Below are 20,545 nucleotides of genomic sequence, written 5' to 3' on the forward strand. Positions count from 1 at the left end.
GCCACGTCCCAAAATAGCCAGAGCAGAAGCCTATATAGGTGGCCATCCCACCACCAGGCTCATTTCCTGACAGGACCTCCCACCCGCCCAGCCTATAGTGCAGGTTCCAGCCCTCCACCCCCACCTAAGGTGAGTGGCAGCTACCGAGGTTGGAGGAGGATGGCAGCCCACAGAGGGGAAGGAGGCCAGCTGGAAGGGACAACCACGTGTCCCCTCCCCTCAGTGACACATGTTGGGGTGGTGGATGCTGAGAGGTAGACAGCGATGGAGTCCAGGGCTAAGAGTAAGATTCCGGGGGTCTCCATCTTAATTCCCGATTAGGAGGTCCTGAGGCTAATCCCACCTGTAGAACGACAAGGGTAGAGCCAGGCATCTGTGGACTCAGGTGAGGAAGCCCACGCCTGGGCAGAGGAGGCAGGAGGAAGGGGTTGAGGGCTGATGGGCTGATCTGATGACATCATCGGGTGTTCTGGCTGGGTGGACTTCAGCCCAGAGAGGGTGTCAAGTTGATGGGAGGCTTCTGCAGCAGGGAGGGATGGAGGAAGAAGGGAGAAGGATGGGTCTCTGTTGAGATTCCAGCCTCTGCCACAGGGGTCAGTGTTTGGGGACTCTCCAGGAGCCAGCTGGTGGCTCAGATAGGGACTTGATAGGGCTGTGTCCTGAGAACTGGAGGAGCTCCACAAAGCGGGTCGCTGAACTTGAAATTAGCAGACCTGGGAGTAGGCCCCTCTCGGCCACTGCCTCGCTGTGTGTTTTTAGACCATTCACTGACTCCCTCCGGCCTCAGTTTCCCTACCAGGATAGCACAAGGGTCCTTCAGCTGGGGAGGAGGCAGACTCTCTTCCTAGGCCCCTGGAGTGCCCTGAGCTCCTGCGTTGAAATGATAGCTTAGAAACCCAGCATCTCCAAGTTTACAGCCCAGCAGGAGGCAGGGGCGGCAGGGGCAGCTGAGGGGTCCCAAGCGAGAGAGATCAGGTTGGGAGCCGCAGCCTCTGCGCCTTGGAAGCCAGCTGGCAGGTAGTCACCTGAAGGAGCTGACTCACAGGGAAGGGGCCAGCCAAAGCCAGCATCATCCTAAGGTTTCCAGGAAGGGCAGCCGTCCAGGGCTGAGTTGAGGGAGACAGTGTTGACAGTGAGTGCGAGGGAACTTGAGCTAATGGGCAGCTGGGCAGCTCTTCCCAGCACTCCCATCAAGGGCCACTATCTCAGCCCCTGCTCACCTGCCCACACCTTAAGTTGGAGTCTCAAGATCCTCCCCCAGGGACCATCCATCCACACCATCAACACAGTGGAGGGAGACTGAAGCCCAGAGACGGGGAAGGTCACAACCCAAGGTCACTGAGAGACTTACTATAGCCCCAGATCTAGAACCCAGGCCTCCTGATTCCCTGTCTAGGGCTGTGCACACTCTGGAGGCAGCCGGGTGTAGCCTGAATCCTTAGGACACGGTGGGAAAGAATGCACCTGGTCTCCGCCTGCATAAAGATTAGGAAGTGTCACATTTCCCACAGATGATGTCCAGGCCATAAAACTTGCTTCCGTTGTCTTGACAGTGTGGGCTGAAGATGGCACCCTCTGCCCCAACATGGGCCTTCTGGTCTTCAAGTTGGCAGAGGGGGCATAGAGATTCCGAGTAGCCTCTCCCACCCTCCCCTCCCCAAAATGGTTCATATAGGGGTGGGGAGTCTGGACTGCACTGTACTCCTTGGCTCAGGAGCCCAGGAAAGCAAGCAGTAAATGGGGATCCCAGAGGGTTCTTAGAAAAGTCAGACTAAGAAAAAAATTCAGTTTCAGTATGTGCGTCCCTGGACGGATGTAGAATGGGGCACCCGCAGAGGGCCGTGGCAACGCCAGCTTATCAGTGTTACCCCTCCCAGCGTCCCATGGGTCAGGTTTCCAGACCTCAGCGCTCGGATTTTCAGCATAAATTTGCATGCACGACAGACAGAGCGGAGGCTGAGGTAGGAGTGGAGAGAGAATGGGAGGTGGGCCAAGAGGCCCACGAGGGTGTAGCCCTGGTCCCTGCCAGTCCAGTATCCTCCCCAAAGCGGCAGGACATTCTCGGAGGTGCGCGGATGCGAGGCCCTGCCCTGGCTGCACCAGGCTGGCGTCTCCTGTGTGCCCTTGACGGCAGGAGAACCCTCCAGACCTGGCTGGTGGCGCGGGCGCCCCGTAAATTCCAGAGGCCGCCCCTCCCCCCGGGGCCCGGACCGCAATCCCAGGGACCCCCGGCAGGGCGAGGCGGGGTGGGGGGCGGGAGCTGCAGCGGGACTGCGCGCCTATCCGCCTGCTCGGCCCTGCCCGCGCGGCTCGGCGGCGCGGCTGGACTGAGCGGCTCTGGCTGCGCGCCGAGCCCCGCGCCCCCTGGCTCCGCGCCAGGCCGGCTGGCGTGCGCCCGGCGCGCAGCACTGCAGCGCTGGTCATATGAGCAGAAATGATGAGAAAAGCACTTTTTAATCTTTTCGCACTTGCTCTGCCCGCTCAAACAGTTGCAGGATGTCGATGACAGAATTGCTCACCGCTGAGGACATCAAGAAGGCAGTGGGGGCCTTTACCGGTGAGCAGCGCGCTCCCCTCCGCATCCCTCTCCCCTCATCCACCACCCTGGCCCCTGCATCTCACGGGTCCCACGGCGGGCAAGTCTTCCCTAGCGCTCCTCTGCCCACGCATCCCGCGGGGCGCTGGCGGAGCGTGGCGGGGGGTGGTCCACCGCATTTCCAAACTCTGCCGGCGCGAGACTTGGCGCAGGGAGCGGGCGGGGAGGCCGGGCGCCCTGCTGGACAACCGAAACTTGCGGGCGCCAAAGGCAGGGTGGCCGCGCTGCGTGGACTCAGGTCCCGGACCAAGGGCGAAGACCCAGGTCGAAAGCGGGACTTCTGGGTCCTTGTGGGCGCTCGGAACTTCCTTTTTAAGGTACTTGGAGGGGACCGTGGGTGCGCACGCTTCTCTCCAAGCGACCCCTCTCCGAGATCCCCGTTCTGCGCGGGACTCTTCTCGCCCAGCTGCTCGTTGCTGGCTCCCCTTAGGTCCAAGCCCCCTTTCTGGAGCTCAGAGCCCACCCCAGCAATGGACTTGCAAGCGAGCGAGGTGACCTTCCCGCAGCTGGAGCTCTGTTCTGCGTGGAGCATCCTCAGGGAAGCGCTTGCAACTTCCAGAGGGAGGGGAGCCAGCAGTCTCACCTCTCTGAGCTGCCCTGGACTTGAGCCCTTAGCTGCCTACCTTCCTCCTCCTTCTCATTACCCATATGGGGAAACTGAGGCAGGAAAAGGGCCAGAAACTTACCCAAGGTCATCTCGCAGGGCAGAAGGGGGATTAGCACTGGGGTCAGCCCAGTTTTGTTCCCCTAACCTAGTGTCCAAGGTGGACAAGAGCAACTTTCCCCCACTCCAGCCCAGGCTGAGGGGAGGGGAACAGTGATTCTCAACAGGGGTCCCCCCCCTCCCCATACACACACACATAAGTTACTCGGTCTAACATTTCCTTTCCCAGGTGTTCTTAAAAAGGCACTTAAGACACAGAAAACTGGAGGGGGGTTCCCATTTCCTTTCTGCTTGGAGCCCCCTCCAATGGGCATGAAGAAGCTTTGGGAAGCCACCTCCCAGGGCACTGTGATAACCCATCCACTTCTCCTTGACCCAACTTGCTTCCTCTGAGAAGAAACCTAACTGGGAATTCTTGGGGAGCCTTTCAACACCCGCCCCCATTTCCACCGGAATGGATTTCTGCAGCAAAGCCAGGACTTCTGGGGCCTCCCCCTCCTCCTCCCACTGTGTGACCTTGAGAGAAACTTGTCCTCTCTGTGTTGACTTTCTGGCAACACAATCTACGGCCAAGAGAAAGGTCGACCCTCCCTCTCCCCTCAACATTCACGCACCATGTTCACACCACCTCAGATTCCCCTGCCCACCTGCACTGAGCCACCCACCAAAAGGCTTCATGGAAACAGGAAGCCCTTTTGCCTTCAAAGTCTACCCCCACCATTAGTGAAGGGTACAGTGGAGGGTTGGGCTGACTTGAGAGCCAGGGAGATCTGGGTGGCCTCTGCCACCTCTGGCTGTGTGACCTGGGGCTGAGCCCCCTCTCCTGGCCTGGGATCCCTCAGCTCTCCCATGGAGGTATGCCTCTCCACCCCCAGGCCCAGGGGAGTCGATCAAAATGCTGTGCCACCTCTCCACCTCCACCATTCTCCCACCTCCCACCCTTCCCTAGGGCCTTTCTCTGTCCTCATTTTAACCCGTTCCTCTCCACCCCTGATAGCTGTCGACTCCTTCGACCACAAAAAGTTCTTCCAAATGGTCGGCCTGAAGAAAAAGAGCCCAGATGATGTGAGAAAGGTGTTCCACATCCTGGATAAAGACAAGAGTGGCTTCATCGAGGAGGAGGAGCTGGGGTAAACTGAGAGCTGGGGGGCTGCCCAGCCTGCGGCTCTGGGAGAGGGAGTGGTGTTGGGACTCTGGCTTCCCAGTTCCCATCAATCTGCCCTTCTCTCTGCACCCATCACAGAAAATAACCCTGCCTGCCCACTGTTCCTTCCGGAAGAATAAAATTCTCAGCGCAAAGTGCAACTAACTAGGTTAAATTATAGCCACTTAATATTGCTAATGGAATGATGCTACTTAATAATTTAATACAAACCAAGAGGCAGTTTTTCTCATTGCCTGACACCACAGGCGAGACAGAGAGCGCTCCCTGGAGAATTTCATTGATTTTCATTTGTCTAAAGTGCACTTTCCACCATCCAGCAGACCCACGCCCTTCTGTACCAGGGCGGCTCTAGCAGGTTCTGTGCAAGCCAGGGAGGCAGAGCCAGCTTTAGGGGTTCAGGAGTCCTGGAGTAAAGTGGAGAAGGTTATGGCCAGGAAAATGCAAAATTACATCAGCGAAGAACCTCCCGCCAGAACCCTCTCGGCCACCTGGCCCATGTCTGCCGACCCAGCTGTGTCACTCTCGGGCCAAGACTGCTTTGAATTTTGTCATAAAGAGAAGGGGTAGGGTGGGGAGAGGAGCCTTTCAAGTATGGACTTCTCCATCCACCTGTCTCTGCCCAAAAACCATCCCACGAGGGTACCCTTTGTCTAGAACTTTCTCCTTCTACCCACCTGGAACCCAATGTGCACGCGCACTTGTGTGCATGTGCGCACACACACATGCAGAGGCTGACTTCTACCTATCCTCCAGGTATCACCTTCTCCAGGAAGCCTCCCCTGACTGTTCCCCTCCCCTCAGTGGGATGGATACATCCTTGAGCACCACTCTCTACTTCCGCATCATTGCATCCATCACACTGTGTGTTCTCTCCAGCAGAACTTGACGCCTTCCCTGTGTTTTCTTGTAGCTTCCTAAGATCATCTCTGTACCCCTGGTTTTCAGCATGGCCCTGGCACAGAGAAGACACTTTTGTGTTTGTTGTGTTGGCTGAATAAATAAACAAATGCAGGTGCCCTAACTGATGTGAAGGCAACCCTTCACTGAGGACAGCCTGTCCTTCCCTGCACACCCACCCACGAAGCACAGCCATGTCCTGGCTGCCTGGCCAAGCACAACTGCATGCATGCTCCCTGCTCGCTGCCTGTCCCAGCTGCCTGCTTCCCCTGTGCAGACTGCAGCCCACCATCCACCCGGTGTTCCTGCAAGGTGACCTTGACCTGACTCCCTCCCCGGCTTTCTCCCTTTTCTCCTCCAGATTCATTCTGAAAGGCTTCTCCCCAGATGCCAGAGACCTGTCTGTTAAAGAAACCAAGACGCTGCTGGCCGCTGGAGACAAGGATGGGGACGGCAAGATTGGGGCCGATGGTGAGTAGCTGTGACCTGGGCACATTGTGGATCTCAGGATCTTTGGATGCTTAAAGCTTATAGCTATGCCCATCACGTGAAGGGGAGAGGGGGAGTCCCACACTCCCCAAGATTAGAAGGAAAAAAGGCAATCCATTAGGTCTGAGAGCTCTATCATATAAGCCAGGCAAAGAAAAACTGATATATTTTTTCTAGATTTGTGGGAGGGGGTGAGCTATGTGTCCCCGTATTCTGCTATCTTGGCACCGCTCCAGTTTTTCTGGATTTGAACAACTCAAAAGGAATCGATTCTTTTCTTTATTTTCTTTCTCCTGCTGTGTAAGGGATCCAGGAGAATTTGGATTTTCCCTGAACTTTGCCTGGGTTCTGGCCCCTGCTCTGCCTAAACCAGCTGTGTGACCTTGGGCAGCCTATCTTCTGTGTGGGGCCTCAGTCTCCCATCTGCAACCCGAGGAGATGAGGCAAACTGATCCCCTCAGGGACCCTACTGGCTCTCATGTTCTCAGATTCCAGGGATGGAAATTCCTTATCTCCTGTCCTCCTCCGCATCTTGTCCTGGTGTCTTGTAACTTCAAGTCTCAAAACCTGTTTTGGTTTCACCCAAATATATACCATTCCAGCACTGTAGGAGAGCCGGGAGAAACAGCCAGGCAGGGATCAGCTGGGAATTACAAAAAGGAACATCTGACCTGATCTTGCTTTTCAAGCTTTGCTTTTAGGAAAGGTGAGGGGCTAGTGGTCCACCATCCCACATCCTTTTCCCTTCAGATTTAACCAGCGTTCAAGGAACACACCCCAGCATCATTATCTTTCTTAGCATCACAACATCCTCGGGGATTATCTCCATTTTGCAGATGGGCAAACTGAGGTTGAAGGTGCTTGGCCTGTTCAGAGAGCTAGGACATAAGTGGGGGAGCAGGGATGTAGAAACAGGTCTGAATATCTCTTTCCAACTTTCCATTATTCCAACATCTGTGCCCTTGTGATAGTCCTTCCTGCCAGTTTCAGAGGAAACTGTGCGTAAGTGCTTGGCCTCTGGGCTCATGTTGTCTGGGTTCAAATCCCAACCCAGCTTCTTTCTAGCTGTGTGATTTGGGGCAATTCAAGTAACTACTCTGGGCCTTAGTTTTGTCATCTCTGAACTGAGGATAATAGTTTTTATCTCCTAGGATTGTCAGAGGATTAGATGCATTCGTATATGATGTGTTTAGAAGTGTCTGGCACAGAGGAAGTGCTATCTACAAGTCTGTTAACTAATTTTTTAAAACAAGGACAAGGTTGTATTCATCCTTTTATCCCCAGTATGTAGCCCATACATGACCCAAAGCAGGCACGGAATAAACATCTGTTGCCTGGTTGTAAAGTGTAGGCCCTGGTGCTCTGCTGGCTGTCTGCCCTTCACCGGCTGTGACCTTCACCCCATCACCTCTCCACACCTACGTTCCTGTGTCTGACACATGGGGTGCACAGTTTTCTCCTAAGACCTGCTTGGGCTCGTTGTGAAAATTAAGTGACTATAGACAGAAAATTGCCTTGGGAAAGGTACAAGGATTCTGAATGTGGGCACAGGCTATTAAAGTTTTATGCCAGAAACGAGGATGGAGACAGTCTAGCAAGGTCAGGTGCAATGAGTCGCCTGGCCTCCTGATGCCTGCTGCCCGTCTTGTGGCTGGGAAGGAGGGAGGTGGTTTTAAAGGAGCCAGAGCAGAGGGTGCTGGAGAGAAATGGGTGGCCGGTCTAGGTGATTCCAGTGAGTGGTACCCCTACCTCCCCTCCCCACCTTCACTGGGTCACTTATCAGACAGTTCCTCCCCTGGGCCCGGTTCCTGCCGTGACCCCAATCCAGGCCTTTGGCCCTCCCTCCCATTTTTATTTTCAATATGCTGCAGCTCAGAAGCCCTAGGCAGGGTCTTCATGGCTGGCTGCCTGCAAGGAACCTTCATGATGAAGAAAAACCAGGCCAGATCCTGGCCTGCTTCCCTGCCTCCCTCCCTCCCTGCCCAACTCAGATCTTAAAGAGCTAACTCGACTCTTCCAACAGACCCAACAGACACTTGCCGAATAGCAGTGGGGGAGGCAAAGAGGTATCAGGCCCAGTTCCCGGAGGCGCCACTTCCTGGCTGGGTGCCTCGGAGCCCCAGTTTCCTCACCTATAAACTGGGCATGGCAACACTGGCGTTTTGTGAGGATTCCAAGACACAATGTACAGTAGGGTTGAGTGCATTGCCCCGCACACCGTAAGTGCTCAGTAAAGAGGGGCTGCAGATAGAATTTCTATTCTATCTGCATGATGCCTCTAGCTCTATGATACACACACAGACACATGGCAGTACCAGGCAGAGGCCGGGAGGTGCAGGCGAGCTCTGCGGAGACGGAGACAGCAGGCACTTACGGGGATCTGGGGACCGTGGGCAGTGCTGCTGCAGGCCAGGAGAGCAAGTGGAGGGAGGTCCAGGCAAGGCCTTGGTATCAATCAGCAAAGGCACTGAGGCTGGGAAAGGGGCAAGAATACTGGTTTGCTGAGGGTGGGAGGGGAGAGAGAATGATCATCAGGGTGAGTAACGTGTGCCCGGCCCAACGCTGGACTCTGCTCAAACATCATCTCACTTTACCTCGGGATGACAGAGGACATAGGTCCAGATGCAGAAAGAGTGGCTCCAGTGCCCAAGGTGACACGGAGTTCAAAGCCAGGTCTGTCTGCCAGCGTAGCCAGGCTCAGGCCGACCTGGTGAAGGTCCGGGAGTCAGGGCAGCAAGGACGAGTTGGGGCCAGAGATGGAGCGGGCAGTGAGAACAGACTGCCCACAAGCTCGCGCTTTTGAGGTGGGAAGATGCAGATGCCCCCCTCCCCACTTCCACCCTCAAACACAGTACTTTTTTTTAAAGGAGGACAAGAAAGATGGGTGTGATGGTGCCCGATAGGCAGTGAGATGGGGGGAGAGCCCTTTGAGGGCCCAGAATTTTCTATCTTAGGCACTCTGCTTTGCTGCCTGCTCGCTCGGAAGTCCAAAGGGTCTGAGCCCTGCCCACTGGCTGGAGGATGCCTTCAGCTCCGGGTGGGATTTGGGGCAAGTCAGAGAAGCCCTCTGACCTTCAGGCACCAGCTCTTTAAAATCAGGGCTCAGATCACTGGCCAGTCACTGGGGTCCCTTCCAGCTCCGGGACTCCCCAGGTGCCCTAGTGCATACACCTCTAGACAGAGGACCAGGCTGGCACTTAGGCTCAGCTGTGTGACTTGGAGTAATGATGGCAATGACATCTGACTTCATGGAGCCCTCACCGTGCGCCAGGCGCTGTGCTGAGCATGTCACTATCTTTGAGGCTGTATTACTATCCGCATTTTATAGATGGAGGACACTGAGGCTCCGAGAGGCCAAGGGTTTGCCTAAACTCCCATCCCTAGGGAAAGATAAGGTCAAGATCTGGGTTCAGGTCTGTCTGGATCCAATGCACATGCCCTGTGCTGCCTGCTTCATTCATTCATTCATTCATTCATCCATTCATTCAAAGTCTAGTGAGTATCCATCATAGATAATTTTATTTAGTGACTTACTGCTTGCTTCTCTCTCTCCCACTGGGGTGGATGTCAGCTCCACAAAAGCAGGAACTTTGTTTTGTTCAGTTCTGACTCCAGCACCCAGAACAGGTCCTGGCACATAGTAGAGGCGCAAAAAAAGTTTGTGGAACGACTGAATGAATATGTGTCCAGCTCTGGGGATGCAGTGATGAGGAAGTGTGGTGTATAGGCAGAGGTCCATAGGCAAAGGATGGAGAACTCTTTGAGCTGGGGGCTTGCCTGTAGCAGGCACTGGGAGGGATTCTAGAACCAGGGGTACTGCCTCCATCTCTAGCTGTTTGCCCTTCTGAAGGTGAGTGATATTTACCAGGTCCTTTAGGATCGCAGATTGAAGGGAGTGGGTAGAAAGACAAAGTTCTAATAATAACCCTTTGCTTACCTGTCTCTGGGCAACTACTTCCAGGAAGCTCAAAGACTCTTATAGACATGGTCAATTAATTCTCAAAGGACACCCTTGAAAGACTGGTGCAGAGCTGGTAAAGGCGGGTAGGGGGAGGTAGAGGCAGACAAGGAGAAAGAAGATGGACAGAGGCGGAAGGTGCCCCCAAACCCAGCCGCAGTGGCAAAACCCAGGCACAAGTAACAGGCAAGACTAGTGAGTGGCAGGTTCCTTCTCAAATACTTGTCTGTCCCCAAGGTGGGTCTCAGACAGGACCCGGCATCAGAATCACAGGGGGCTTTTCACAACACAGATGCTCAGGCCCCATCCCAAGAGTTTCTGATTCCTTAGGTCCAGGTGGGGCCCAAGCGTTTGCATTTCTACTAAGTTCCCATGTGGAGCTGATGGTCCAGGGACCACACTTTGAGAACCACTGCCCTACATTCATCCTAGAAAGGAGGTCCCATCACTCTTCCCGTTTACAGATGAGGAAACTGAGTGGTTAAGTAACATGCCCAGAGTCACTCAGTAGCAGAGCCAAAACTGAGGCTCGGAGGTCTAGGTAGGACCGTTTGCCACCCTGATGTGTCTCCAGCCCGGGTTCTCCGCACCTAATACCTGCCCACGTGGACCGTGCATGGCGATGGGAACAGGGGGTACCATCCATGTGGCACTTCCTTGAGTCCTCACAACAGCATCACAAGATACACCTTCACTGCACAGACAAGGAAACTGAGGCCCAGGGCAGTGGGATGACTTGCTCAGGGTCTCACAGCTATTCAGCACTGGGGCCTTGCTTCAAACCTCGACAGTCTACCTCCAAATACCTCCCTTTTCCCTGCCAGGCTGTAGATGAGAGCTGCACGCCCCATATACACATGCGCACGCATGCAATCCTAGTTACAGTTTCCCTGAAACCTGATCCCGGTGGCAGATCCAGTTTCCTATGCTTCAAGCCTGTTCCAACTCAAGAGCTCATGCTCGGCTTTTGCTTCCGTTGCTGAAAAATTCAGTCATGATAATTGCCTGCCCCTTGCAGTTGATGGCACGTGCCTGAAGGTATTTGCCTTTTCTGCTTCCTTCTGGCAAAATCTGTTCTCTTTTATCCTTAATTAGCCTATTAAGGATAATATAGAAGGCAGCAGGGAGGGAGCAAGCCCTTGGGCTGAAACTCCTAAAGTCAGGTGGAAGGTACAACCTGCAGAGTGTGTGCTACCAGCAGTGTGAATGGCCAAGCCTTCTCCTCTCGCTGGGCATCCATTTCCTCATCCCCAAGCAGGGGTAAAAATAACCACTTTAAAAGGTTGTTGCAAGAATTAAGTGAGTGTCCGAGAAATGGTTCCTTTCCTCTCTTTTTAGGTGTCTGCTTTCTCTGGTAAGCTACCTCAAAACCCTTTGGAAGTAGTGCAATATCTGTCCTCAGAGGAAGTGGAATTGAGTCTAAGAGGGGAGGAAGGTGAGAAGGATAAAAGGGGAGTCTAACCCGCCTCCCTGTAATTTCAGCCCTCCAGCCCATATGGGGTTTGATTTCCAAGCACATCAGGGCCAGCCCGCAGCTCCGATGGCAGAGGCCCAAGGTGCGCAGTGTTTTGTCCTGTTTTATTGCATCCTCATCCCGGCTCAATACGATCTGGGGGACAGAGTCTGATCCCCACTGGGAGATGTGGAAACTGAGGCTCAAGGGAAATTGCAAGCTTGCGACCTTCAGAAAGAATCAGCTTTGAATCTGAGCTTGAGATTGGAAGAAGAGACAAAAAACACGAGTTGGATCAGAAAGCACAGGCTTCTTGGAGCTGGGGTTTCTTTCATAAGCATCCATCTCAAGACGTATTTTATACAGAGGGCTGCAAAATGATCCATTAAATCTTAGTCTGGAGGCAATCGAAAGAGGGTTGGGGTTGGGGTTAGACCTGCCAAAGTCACACAGCAAAACCTTGGCCGAGTAGAACCCAGGTTTCCAGATTCCACTACTCTCTCCACCAGGCTGAGCTGGGACACGAGTTATAAATGGTTTCTGTGCTTAGCAAGATGCTCGCTTTTATTCCCGTGTGGACTCTCCGTAACTCCGACCTTATGCTGCACTAGATAAGATTTAGCCAAGGGAAGGCAAGCACCACCCCTTATATAACTTCCCTCCTGCAAAAAGGAGCAGCAGTGAGGGTAGAAAGAAGATGTTCCCTCTCCATTTACCCCTCCTCTACCTCTGGGGGTTACAGCTTGAGTCAGAACCCAGGGCCATTCAACTCCAACCTCAGAGAAAAAGACATATCCTGGCTAGAGGTGAATCTTCCTGGCTGAATGACTCTCAGCCTCAGTTTCCTTGTAAATAAAATGGAGATAAGAGAGCTGGTGAGGATGAAACAGGATGGCTCGCAGGGCATCGCCTGACAGGGTGCATCCCCAGGACTGTTTACCGGCTCCTTGTGGCTGTCTGTCTTGACCCCGAATGACCCCGCCTCCTGATTCTCTGGGGTGGGAAAGTGATCCTTGCTTGCAATACCAATTTATAAGAAACTCAGCCCTGGAGCTATTTAGAGGCGAGGTGATAAACCGGGAGGCTGGTGCCTTCCTCCTGGTCATCACGACAGAGCGGAGGAGGGAGAGCCTTCCAGGCGCTGACTCAAAGTTCATCTCAGTTTCACCTCGGGCTATCAGGGAGTGCTGCTCTCACCTGTCAATAGCTTCTAATTTTGTCCCATCCCCACAGCACTGGGGACTGGGACAGACCTAAGTAGGCTAATTTCAGTTTCTTAAGGGAAAGGAAAAACCTGAGCCCTCCCATCCTCTGACCCTTCGCCTGCTGCCTGCCCCACCCCCACCTCCATCTCTAGTCTCTTCCTGATTGGATGATGAAGACACCAGCAAGCTGTCCCCAGGGGCCTCAGGTGAGGCTTTCTCGGCAAAGGTAGGGCTGTACCCGCACTCCTATAGGAGAAAGGGCTCTGCATCTCTGGATCCCTCTCCCAAGGAACACTGGCATCTCAAAAATAGATATGATTTAATTGCGCTCCCTCTGTGTGCCAGGCACCGCTGTAGCTCACATAGTCCCCTCCATGGCCCTATGAGGAGTTCTCTCAGTGTCCCCATTTTACAGATGCGGAAACTGAGGGGGCAGAGACTTAGTGTCCGTTGATGGCTGTGCTGGAGGCGGGACTCCAAGTCAGATGGGATAGACAGTGTCAGAAACTTGCACCAGGTCAGCTAGTTCCTCTTTGGGCTTCCCATGTCCTCTTTCTGTTTACATCTTCCTGTCTTAGTTTCAGGATGTTCGTGGTTATTGCTGTGGTTATTTTAAAGCTCCAACCTGTGCTAGCTGTGCTGAGGGAATCCAAGTGGGGTGAAACTAACATTTATCAGCCACCTACAATGTGCCAGGCATCTTTCTGTATTTTCTCATCTGGTTTTCTCAATAGCGGTTGGTGCAAGTAGACATTACCATACCCACTTTACCCGTGAGAAAATTGAGGCTCAGAGAGACAATGTAGTGACCTAAGGCCACCCAGCCAGGAAGTGATCTACAAAGTACTATGCTCCAGGTTCTGAGAGGACAAAATTAGACTCCTGTGATCTCTGCAAAAAGCCAGGGCATGTGTCCATTGTGACACTCTGGCTGCTTCAGGGTGGACCCCAGGGGTCTGTTTTTAGAGGCTTTTGAAAACCCCACCAGTTCAAAATATCTCCCATGGTCAGGCTCCAAAATGCTGGACTTTCACTGCGAGAGTCCCTTGATTGGTGTCCCTTGGTCTCCGTCATGCTGACTGCCCCAAATGCCATCCAGTGTGAAGGTGATGAATGGGGTCTTTGCTGATGAGCAGCCGAGAACCCATAATTTCGAGGGTGAGGGTTGAGGGGTAGGTGTAGAGGTCAGGAAACGGTAAGGGCCAACTTCTCCTCCAGTCACAGCTGATAGTCACTCCATCAGCTGGTGTTGATGGATGGACTCACGTCTCCTTCATCCCAGGACAGAGCAACTCCATGCCCCAAAACAGGCTATGCTGGCTCTGGCCAGTTTGCCAGATCAAACAGCGGGTTGAAGCTGGAGAGGGTTCATGCTTCCCCCCAATCTGTGATGATAACCCTGTTGGGAATGGTCTCGCCACCTCCACAGAGGGGGTGTTCCTGAGACCCTGCCCCTGCCCCTTCTTTTCTGCCTGACCCTGACACTTGACCTCGCCAGGCTTCCACTTCCCCATCTGTAGAATGGGAATCATCCAACTCACCTCCAGGGGCTGTTGTGAGAATTGCATGCAGTAAGTTGGTACTCGCTGAACCGTGAGGAGGACTCATGAGCCATCCCATCCACTCATCTGTCCATCTGCCCACCCATCTGGCATTTGTTTACAAGCACCTGCCGGGTACCAGGTCTGCTCTGTCTCTAGGAGAGTGGTGAATACAAAAGATGATGCTCCCTGCCCTTCTGGAATTTACGGGGAGACTGACAAGAATCAGTAAGTGCAGAAATAAGATCATTTCCGAGAGTGCTAAGTGCCATGAAGTAAATAAAAAACGGCTAATATGACGGTCATGTGGGTGGCGGTGTTTGAGCTGGCTCATGTGTCACTTGAGACGTAGGTCAAAGGAGGTCAGAAACTTCCAGGGTAAAGCAGGAAGTTGGAATCACGTCTACCCTGTGATCTTAGTCAAGCAACTTAACTCTTGGGCCTCAGTTTCCCCATCTGTAAAATGCAGACAAACGCGTCTCTCCTGTGGAGGGGCCATGAGACCTTAATGAGCTGATAAATGCAAATGCTTCCCAGGTAGGTATTTGGTAAATAAGAGTTTTTGAATTCCATAAAAATGGACAATATTAATCAAAGTACTAATGATGTAAGACATCTCAAATAAGCACCTGCCTTAGTAAGTGTAGGATCAGAGGAGCTCGTGGCTGAGAAAACCTGGCCCATGGGAGGGATTTTTAGAGTCTGGTGTTTGGTTCCAGCCCTGCCCCAACTGTTATCGCTCAAGCCGTGATTCTGGGGGTTTTCAGGACCAGCAGGAGGACCGTCCCTCTCTCCCACCCTGAGTCAATACCCAGGCCCCTATGTCCAGGTCACCTGCCTTTCCTATCCTCAGGGACAACCTGGGGACAGGAGTGGGTGGTATCCACTTCCCAGAAAGGTGGGGAGCCCAGGTACATGTCCGTCCACCCGGTGGGGGTCATGGCAGTTCATTTCCATGATGATAGCATGTTTTGTTTTTTCACTTTTTATTTTTAAATAATTTTAGCTTTAGATAAGGCCTCTAACAATAGTACAGAGAGTTCCATATACCCTCACCCAACATCCCCTAATACTAACATTCAACATAACTATGTGTGATGAAGAAATTACACTAGGTTTTTACACTATGTGCTTCATACCAAGTCCGTGGAGGGCGGGACGTACCTCAAGGGACCCCCAGATACCTCTTGTGGCCTTTCTGAAGCCACTTCACATCCATTTTTTTGTATACCTTTCACTAGGAATTGTTACCGGCCCCTCCCGTCACCCCACGGGCAGATGAGGGAACTGATGTCCAGAGGGGTGTATTTCCCAGCAAATGGCGCAGGGCTAGGCCTGGAACCCCAGCTCTGGATCCCCACCTGTGCTGTCCCCACATCACGACACTGCATCCAGAGGCGATGCCTTCTTACCTGAGGCCCCACAATGTCCGGCAGGCTGAGGGGATATGACATCTCAGACACATATTGGAGATGGTGACAAACTCCATCCGTCCTCTCTCATCTCCTGGAGAGAAAAACAATGGAGGAGACTCTCATAAAATAAATATTCCAAATAAAGATCTCGGAAGACCTGGCTGCCAAGCAGTCCCCGCCTCTGACCAGCACACGAGGACCCCACTTTAAAGAGGACATGAAAGACGGGGGCAGAGGAGCTCCCGGCAGGGGCTGAGGGTAATAGCACCTCTGCTGACTGTCTCCTATTCAAGGAGCCAAACTGACTTTCCTTCATTTTACAGATGATGACAATGAGGCTCAGAGAGGTTAGGCGCCGTGTCTGAAGTCACACAGCCCATAAGTGGAGGAGCCAGATGTGGGGGCCCAGGCTTCTTCAGCTGAGCTAGTCTTTTCACACAAGATGCCAGCCCAGCATGGCTACTGGGTCTTTCCCAAAAACGCCCCAGTGTTTCCTGCCCTCTGAGCCTTGACCTCTTCGTCTGCCTTTTTCCTATGGGAATCCTGCAACTTCTTACAGGCCTGTATCAGAAGCCACCTTTCCTCTGAAGGTTTTGCTGATGCCTTAAATAGAAGGCACCACTTCTCCCTGTGAACGCAAAGTCTCTGGGCCCCTCTTGCCTTTCCACAAACATCTGCGTCCCCCTCGGTGGCAGCTGCGGAAACAGGAGGTGGGCTGGAGGGAACCAGGAGAGTGGGGGCTGTGGCCTTATGCTCCAGTGGAGGAGGCAGACAGCCAGTGAATATGCAAGAATATACTCAGAGGTATTTCAAGCGTGGTGAGTGATGTGAATATAACAAAAAATGGTGACAACAAAGAGGATCGCAGCAGGGGTGGGGCACTGCTTTGGCCAGGGCAGTCAGAGAAGACCCCTTGAAGGGGGACAGTTGAGCTGAGACCAGGCGAACAAGCAGCTAGCTGTGAGGCAGCCTGGAGAGGATATCAGGCAGAGAGAACAGCAGGTGCAAAGGTCCTGAGGTGTGAAGGCCCCCAGCATGATTGAGATTCAGAGAAGAGGCCAGAAGTACAGAGCACTTCTTGCCAGATACTGCCTTCTTCCTTGACTTGACCAGAAGCTCCTGTGGGGCAGGGACCACCTACTCCCCTGTGTCTCCCTTCGCCTGGTTGGGACCATCCCTTTGTTCAAGTTGGATTCAATAGAAGGACATTTGCTCACCCTCTGTTGTCAACACTGGTCTGGCAGCATTCAGTAACATTAAGGTGAAGAAGGGCAGATGGACAGTTCTGGGGAGGGAGGGGCCCACTGTGGACTCACACAGACTGACGTGGAGGGGCCTGCACCCCAGAGCTTGAATCCTCAGCCACTTACAATCTAGAGGCTCTGCAAAGTCACTTCTCCCCTCTGGGCCTCAGTTTTCCTCTCTTTAAAATGGGGATAATAACTCCCAGTTGCCTGGGTGTTTTGTGAGGATGAAATGAGGAGCTGTGTGAGACAGAACCCAGCTCATTCTGAGCCCTGGGTGCACTCACCATGCTGAGCTGCGTGCAGAGGTCACATGCTCAGGTCTCCTCCAGGGTCTGGCTTGGTTCCCCAGGGGAGGAGCCCACAGTGGTTCTTGAAGCTGGCTGCTCACCAGAAACAACTTTTACCAAATAAGATAACTCATCCCTTATCCTAGACCCAGATTTAGAAAAATCAGAAATTCCAGGGCAGGGGCCTGGGACTCTGTGTCTTCTTAGATCCTGCTCATGAGCCTCATAGGCTAAGACAAGTGGCTAAGAAAGGGCTCAGGGTCCCAAGTCAGACACACCTGGGTCTGAACTCTGGCTCTGCTTCTTACTAGTTGTGTGACCTTGTAGACATTGCTGGACTCTGAGCCTCAGTTTCCTCATCTGTAGAATGGGAATAATGAAAAATGCACATCAGAGGATTGCTGTCAGAGTCAAACAAGATATTGTATATAAACTGCTTAGAATAGCAACTGGCAAGTGATAAACAATCAGAAAACTACCATTGCTCTTATTATTATAGTTATTATTACTAACAATCTGTGGGTGACATACACTGTAAAGCAAAAGGCACGGTAGGTTCATCATTTCCCATCGTACTTGATTGATTCATTCATTCATTCATTTATTCATTCGTCCCCACACCCACTCGCTCCATCACTCCAGCTCTTCCTGTAGCAGATTCGAGAACTGAGAGAAAACAGGTTCTAGCCAGTTCCTTCTGCAGGGTCCACCTCTGACTCACCTCTGCCATTTTCTTTTGCAGAATTCTCTACTCTGGTGGCTGAAAGCTAAGAGGCTCTGACTGTCCCAGGTCTCCCACCTCTGCCCCGAACACCCGATCTCAGCCCCTCTTGCTGCCCACCTGCCTTTCTGTTCAGTTTGTTTATGTTATTTTTTACTCCCCCCATCCCTTGTGGCCCTCGAATGACACCATTCTTCTGGAAAATGATGGAGAAACAATAAAGGCTGTACCCATCAGATTCTGCTGTTTGAGAGACCCAGGCCTGCTGGGGTGTGGCGCCCACCCTGGCTTTCCAGGCACACCTGCTCAGGGGTGGGGCAGGATTCAGACAGTTAGAAAAGACGGGATGGAAGGGAAATTTACTGAGCCCCTCCTCTGCCTTTGGTACTAAGCATGGTACCCTACTTGGATTGCCCTTTAATCTTTGAAATCACCCAAAAGGTAGGTGATGAAATTCCCACTTTACAGATGCAGAAACTAAGTCTTGGAGAGGAAAGTGACGTATCTAAGCCCACACAGCTAGGACTTTGGCTGGCTGGTTGACTGGATGGATGGACAGATGGATACTCATCAAGACTATTTTTGTTACCCATGATAGAAACCCAACTCAAAGTAACTCAAGCCAAAAAGGAAGAAAAAACAGACTTAGTTATGTTTCTGAATAGTCCAGGGGTAGACCTTCAGGAATAGCTAGATCAAGGAACTCCAGTGATTTCATCAGGACCAAGTCCTTTTTTCCCCATCTCTGGGCACTCCTTTCCTTTGTGCTGAATTCATTACCAGGCAGTTTCTCCCCTCTGATGGCAAGATTCCTTCCTTCAGTTTTTTTTTTAAAAAAAAGCTTCTCTTTCACAGTCACTCCACGGCCCCAGATTTAGTTCCATTAATACCACAAGCTAATGTTTACTGAGCACTTTCTCTGTGCTGCACCCTTTTACGTGATTGCATCTGTACAACAACCCTGTGAAGTGGGGACTGTTACTCTCTCCATTGTATAGATGAGGAAACTGAGGCACAGAGAAGTGATATATTTACCCAATATCACAGTGCTAGTAAGTGATGGGGCCAGAACCCCACGCTGGTAGCCCCCTCCTGGGCCTACATCCCTCCCTGAACCAGTCCCTGTGACCCCAAGGATGGGGGCACCCTGATTCTGGATGGTGTCCATCTGTGGACACAGGCAGAGCCAGTCACACAGAAAACAATATCCAGCCCCCAGCAGCTCATCACCACCCTCTGCGCACCCTTCTCACTTTGCTCATCAGCTGACCATGACTCCTTTTCTTCATTGATATGCTCAGGGGAGCCTCACTCATTATCGCTGTCTCCCTTCTGTCTGGGAGAGGCTGGGAGCAGGTAAGGAGAAAGTGTGTGGCTGCAAGGAGGAGCCAGAGAATTGATTCCTGAATGCTTTTTGATAAGAGCAGAAGCAGCCTGCATGTGGACAGAGAGCTGAATGATGGATTGAATGTCCAAGAACAGGGAAAGGATGCAGGTGGGGGTGGGAGGCAGTGAGGAAGGACCAGAGGTGGGAAGGATGGATGGGGAAAGTCACTCCTCTTTCAGCCACGGGCTTGGAGAATGACTGTGCCAGGCTCCAGCTCTGGGGCTGGAAAGAGCCGCCGTCCACATCTACCTCCTCCTCCTTTTAGCACTGACTTTGTGCCAGATGCTTTGTGTACACCACCTCTTAATCCAGACCATGACCCTCCAAAGAAGACAACAAGTGAAAAACACTGAGGTTCAGAGAGGTTACGTAATTTGCCCAAACCACAGCTAATAAAAATGAAGATAGAAAAATGGATGTTGAAAACATTTATTCATCTACTCAACAAATAATTTTTTGAATGATTACTGTGCCCGACACAGCCAAGCACTTCAGAAGCATTCCCCTGAGTCATCATAGTAATTTCGAGAATTCTTCCCAGAGCATTCAGTCTCCTTCTGGCTCAGCCTCTCACAGTAAAAATGCCCCCAGGGCCCCTGCAGGGACATTAGCCGGGGAAGATTCGAACTGGGTGAATCTGACATTCAGCCTTATATAGGAATCAGGAGGCCGTTTGTGGGCGGCGGTTCGGAGTGGGATACTCTCTGCCTACCTTGCCTCTTCCTCCATCGGTCCAGCCAGAGAAGGGCCTGAGCGGCCAGCCTGGACCCCAAACCGCATCCCAATGGGCCCTCAGCTGAATTACCTGTTTCCACTTTTCCTGCACCTTCTCAGGGAAGGGGTAGAGGGTCTGTCTGCATCTGGGGCTTGATGGGGATCAGATTTGAGGCTCCCAAGGGCCAAGGGCAGGCTGCCCTATGCGTGGTGGCACTCAAACCAGGGTATCCTCATTATCCCTATTTTGTAGATGAGGAAATGGAGGGTAAGTATCTTGGCTGAGATGTCAAGCCCCATTTGCTTGACCCTAGTCTTCACCTGATGGGGGACAGAACCAAGATTCAAACCACGAGGAGCCGGGATCCAGAGCCAGAGCCCATGTTCTCCTCCTGCTTCCCCTGCATCTTCTGCAGGAGATGACTTCCTATGGCTTCCAGCCATTCATTAACACTTCACTGCTTTGAGCTTCCTCTCTCTTTCTCAGAGGTCCTCAAACTCCTTAACAGCCTACAAAGCCCTTTGTGTCTGACCCCTTCCAACCTCACCATTCTCCTCTCTCACTGCCTTGCCAGCACTCTTCTATCCCCACCCGCCGCAACTCAATCTTCCAACCCTGCAGTTATCCCCACATTCTGTGCTCCAGCTAGACAGGATGCTCCATTCCTCGAAATTGCCAAGTCCTTTCTCTCCTCTGGGCCTTCCCACAGGCCACGCCTTCAGCCTGGACCACTGTTTCTTCCCTGCCTGGCTAAGTCCTATGAAAGCTTCAATCCTCAGCCACATGAGGCTGCCTCTGGAAAGCC

At 52.6% G+C, this 20,545-nt stretch overlaps 1 protein-coding gene and 1 long non-coding RNA gene across 5 annotated transcripts in view; one reads left to right on the forward strand and one right to left on the reverse strand.

The window, feature by feature from the left end:
• LOC135322517 (uncharacterized) overlaps positions 1–20,545 on the reverse strand; it is a 58,028-nt gene that overhangs the window by 22,680 nt on the left and 14,803 nt on the right. For both annotated transcript variants that reach the window (XR_010383113.1, XR_010383112.1), the window contains exon 2: positions 15,381–15,474. This is a non-coding gene — a long non-coding RNA (uncharacterized LOC135322517). The remainder of the gene's footprint in view (positions 1–15,380; positions 15,475–20,545) is intronic.
• Positions 61–17,876, forward strand: PVALB (parvalbumin). Of its 3 annotated transcripts, none has more exons than XM_010998978.2 (5): positions 61–129; positions 2,490–2,557; positions 4,258–4,390; positions 5,684–5,793; positions 17,660–17,876. In XM_010998978.2, the coding sequence occupies exons 2-5, from the start codon at positions 2,497–2,499 to the stop codon at positions 17,686–17,688; spliced, it is 333 nt and encodes a 110-aa protein (XP_010997280.1). In that variant the 5' UTR covers positions 61–129; positions 2,490–2,496; the 3' UTR covers positions 17,689–17,876. The 3 variants fall into 3 exon arrangements, with proteins under 3 accessions (XP_010997280.1, XP_064347555.1, XP_010997281.1); XM_064491485.1 differs by lacking the exon at positions 61–129 and adding an exon at positions 1,893–1,961; XM_010998979.3 differs by lacking the exon at positions 61–129 and adding an exon at positions 2,024–2,067.

Source organism: Camelus dromedarius, chromosome 11 (assembly GCF_036321535.1).
Source record: "Camelus dromedarius isolate mCamDro1 chromosome 11, mCamDro1.pat, whole genome shotgun sequence".
NCBI classification, from domain to species: Eukaryota; Metazoa; Chordata; class Mammalia; order Artiodactyla; family Camelidae; genus Camelus; species Camelus dromedarius.

Bases quoted from the DNA above. Each gene is read 5' to 3' on its own strand.
- PVALB (XM_010998978.2), top strand. From the start codon at position 2,497: ATGTCGATGACAGAATTGCTCACCGCTGAGGACATCAAGAAGGCAGTG. The intron at 2,558-4,257 runs GTGAGCAGCGCG...CACCCCTGATAG, and splicing joins GGCAGTGGGGGCCTTTACCG to CTGTCGACTCCTTCGACCAC. The intron at 4,391-5,683 runs GTAAACTGAGAG...TTTCTCCTCCAG, and splicing joins ATCGAGGAGGAGGAGCTGGG to ATTCATTCTGAAAGGCTTCT.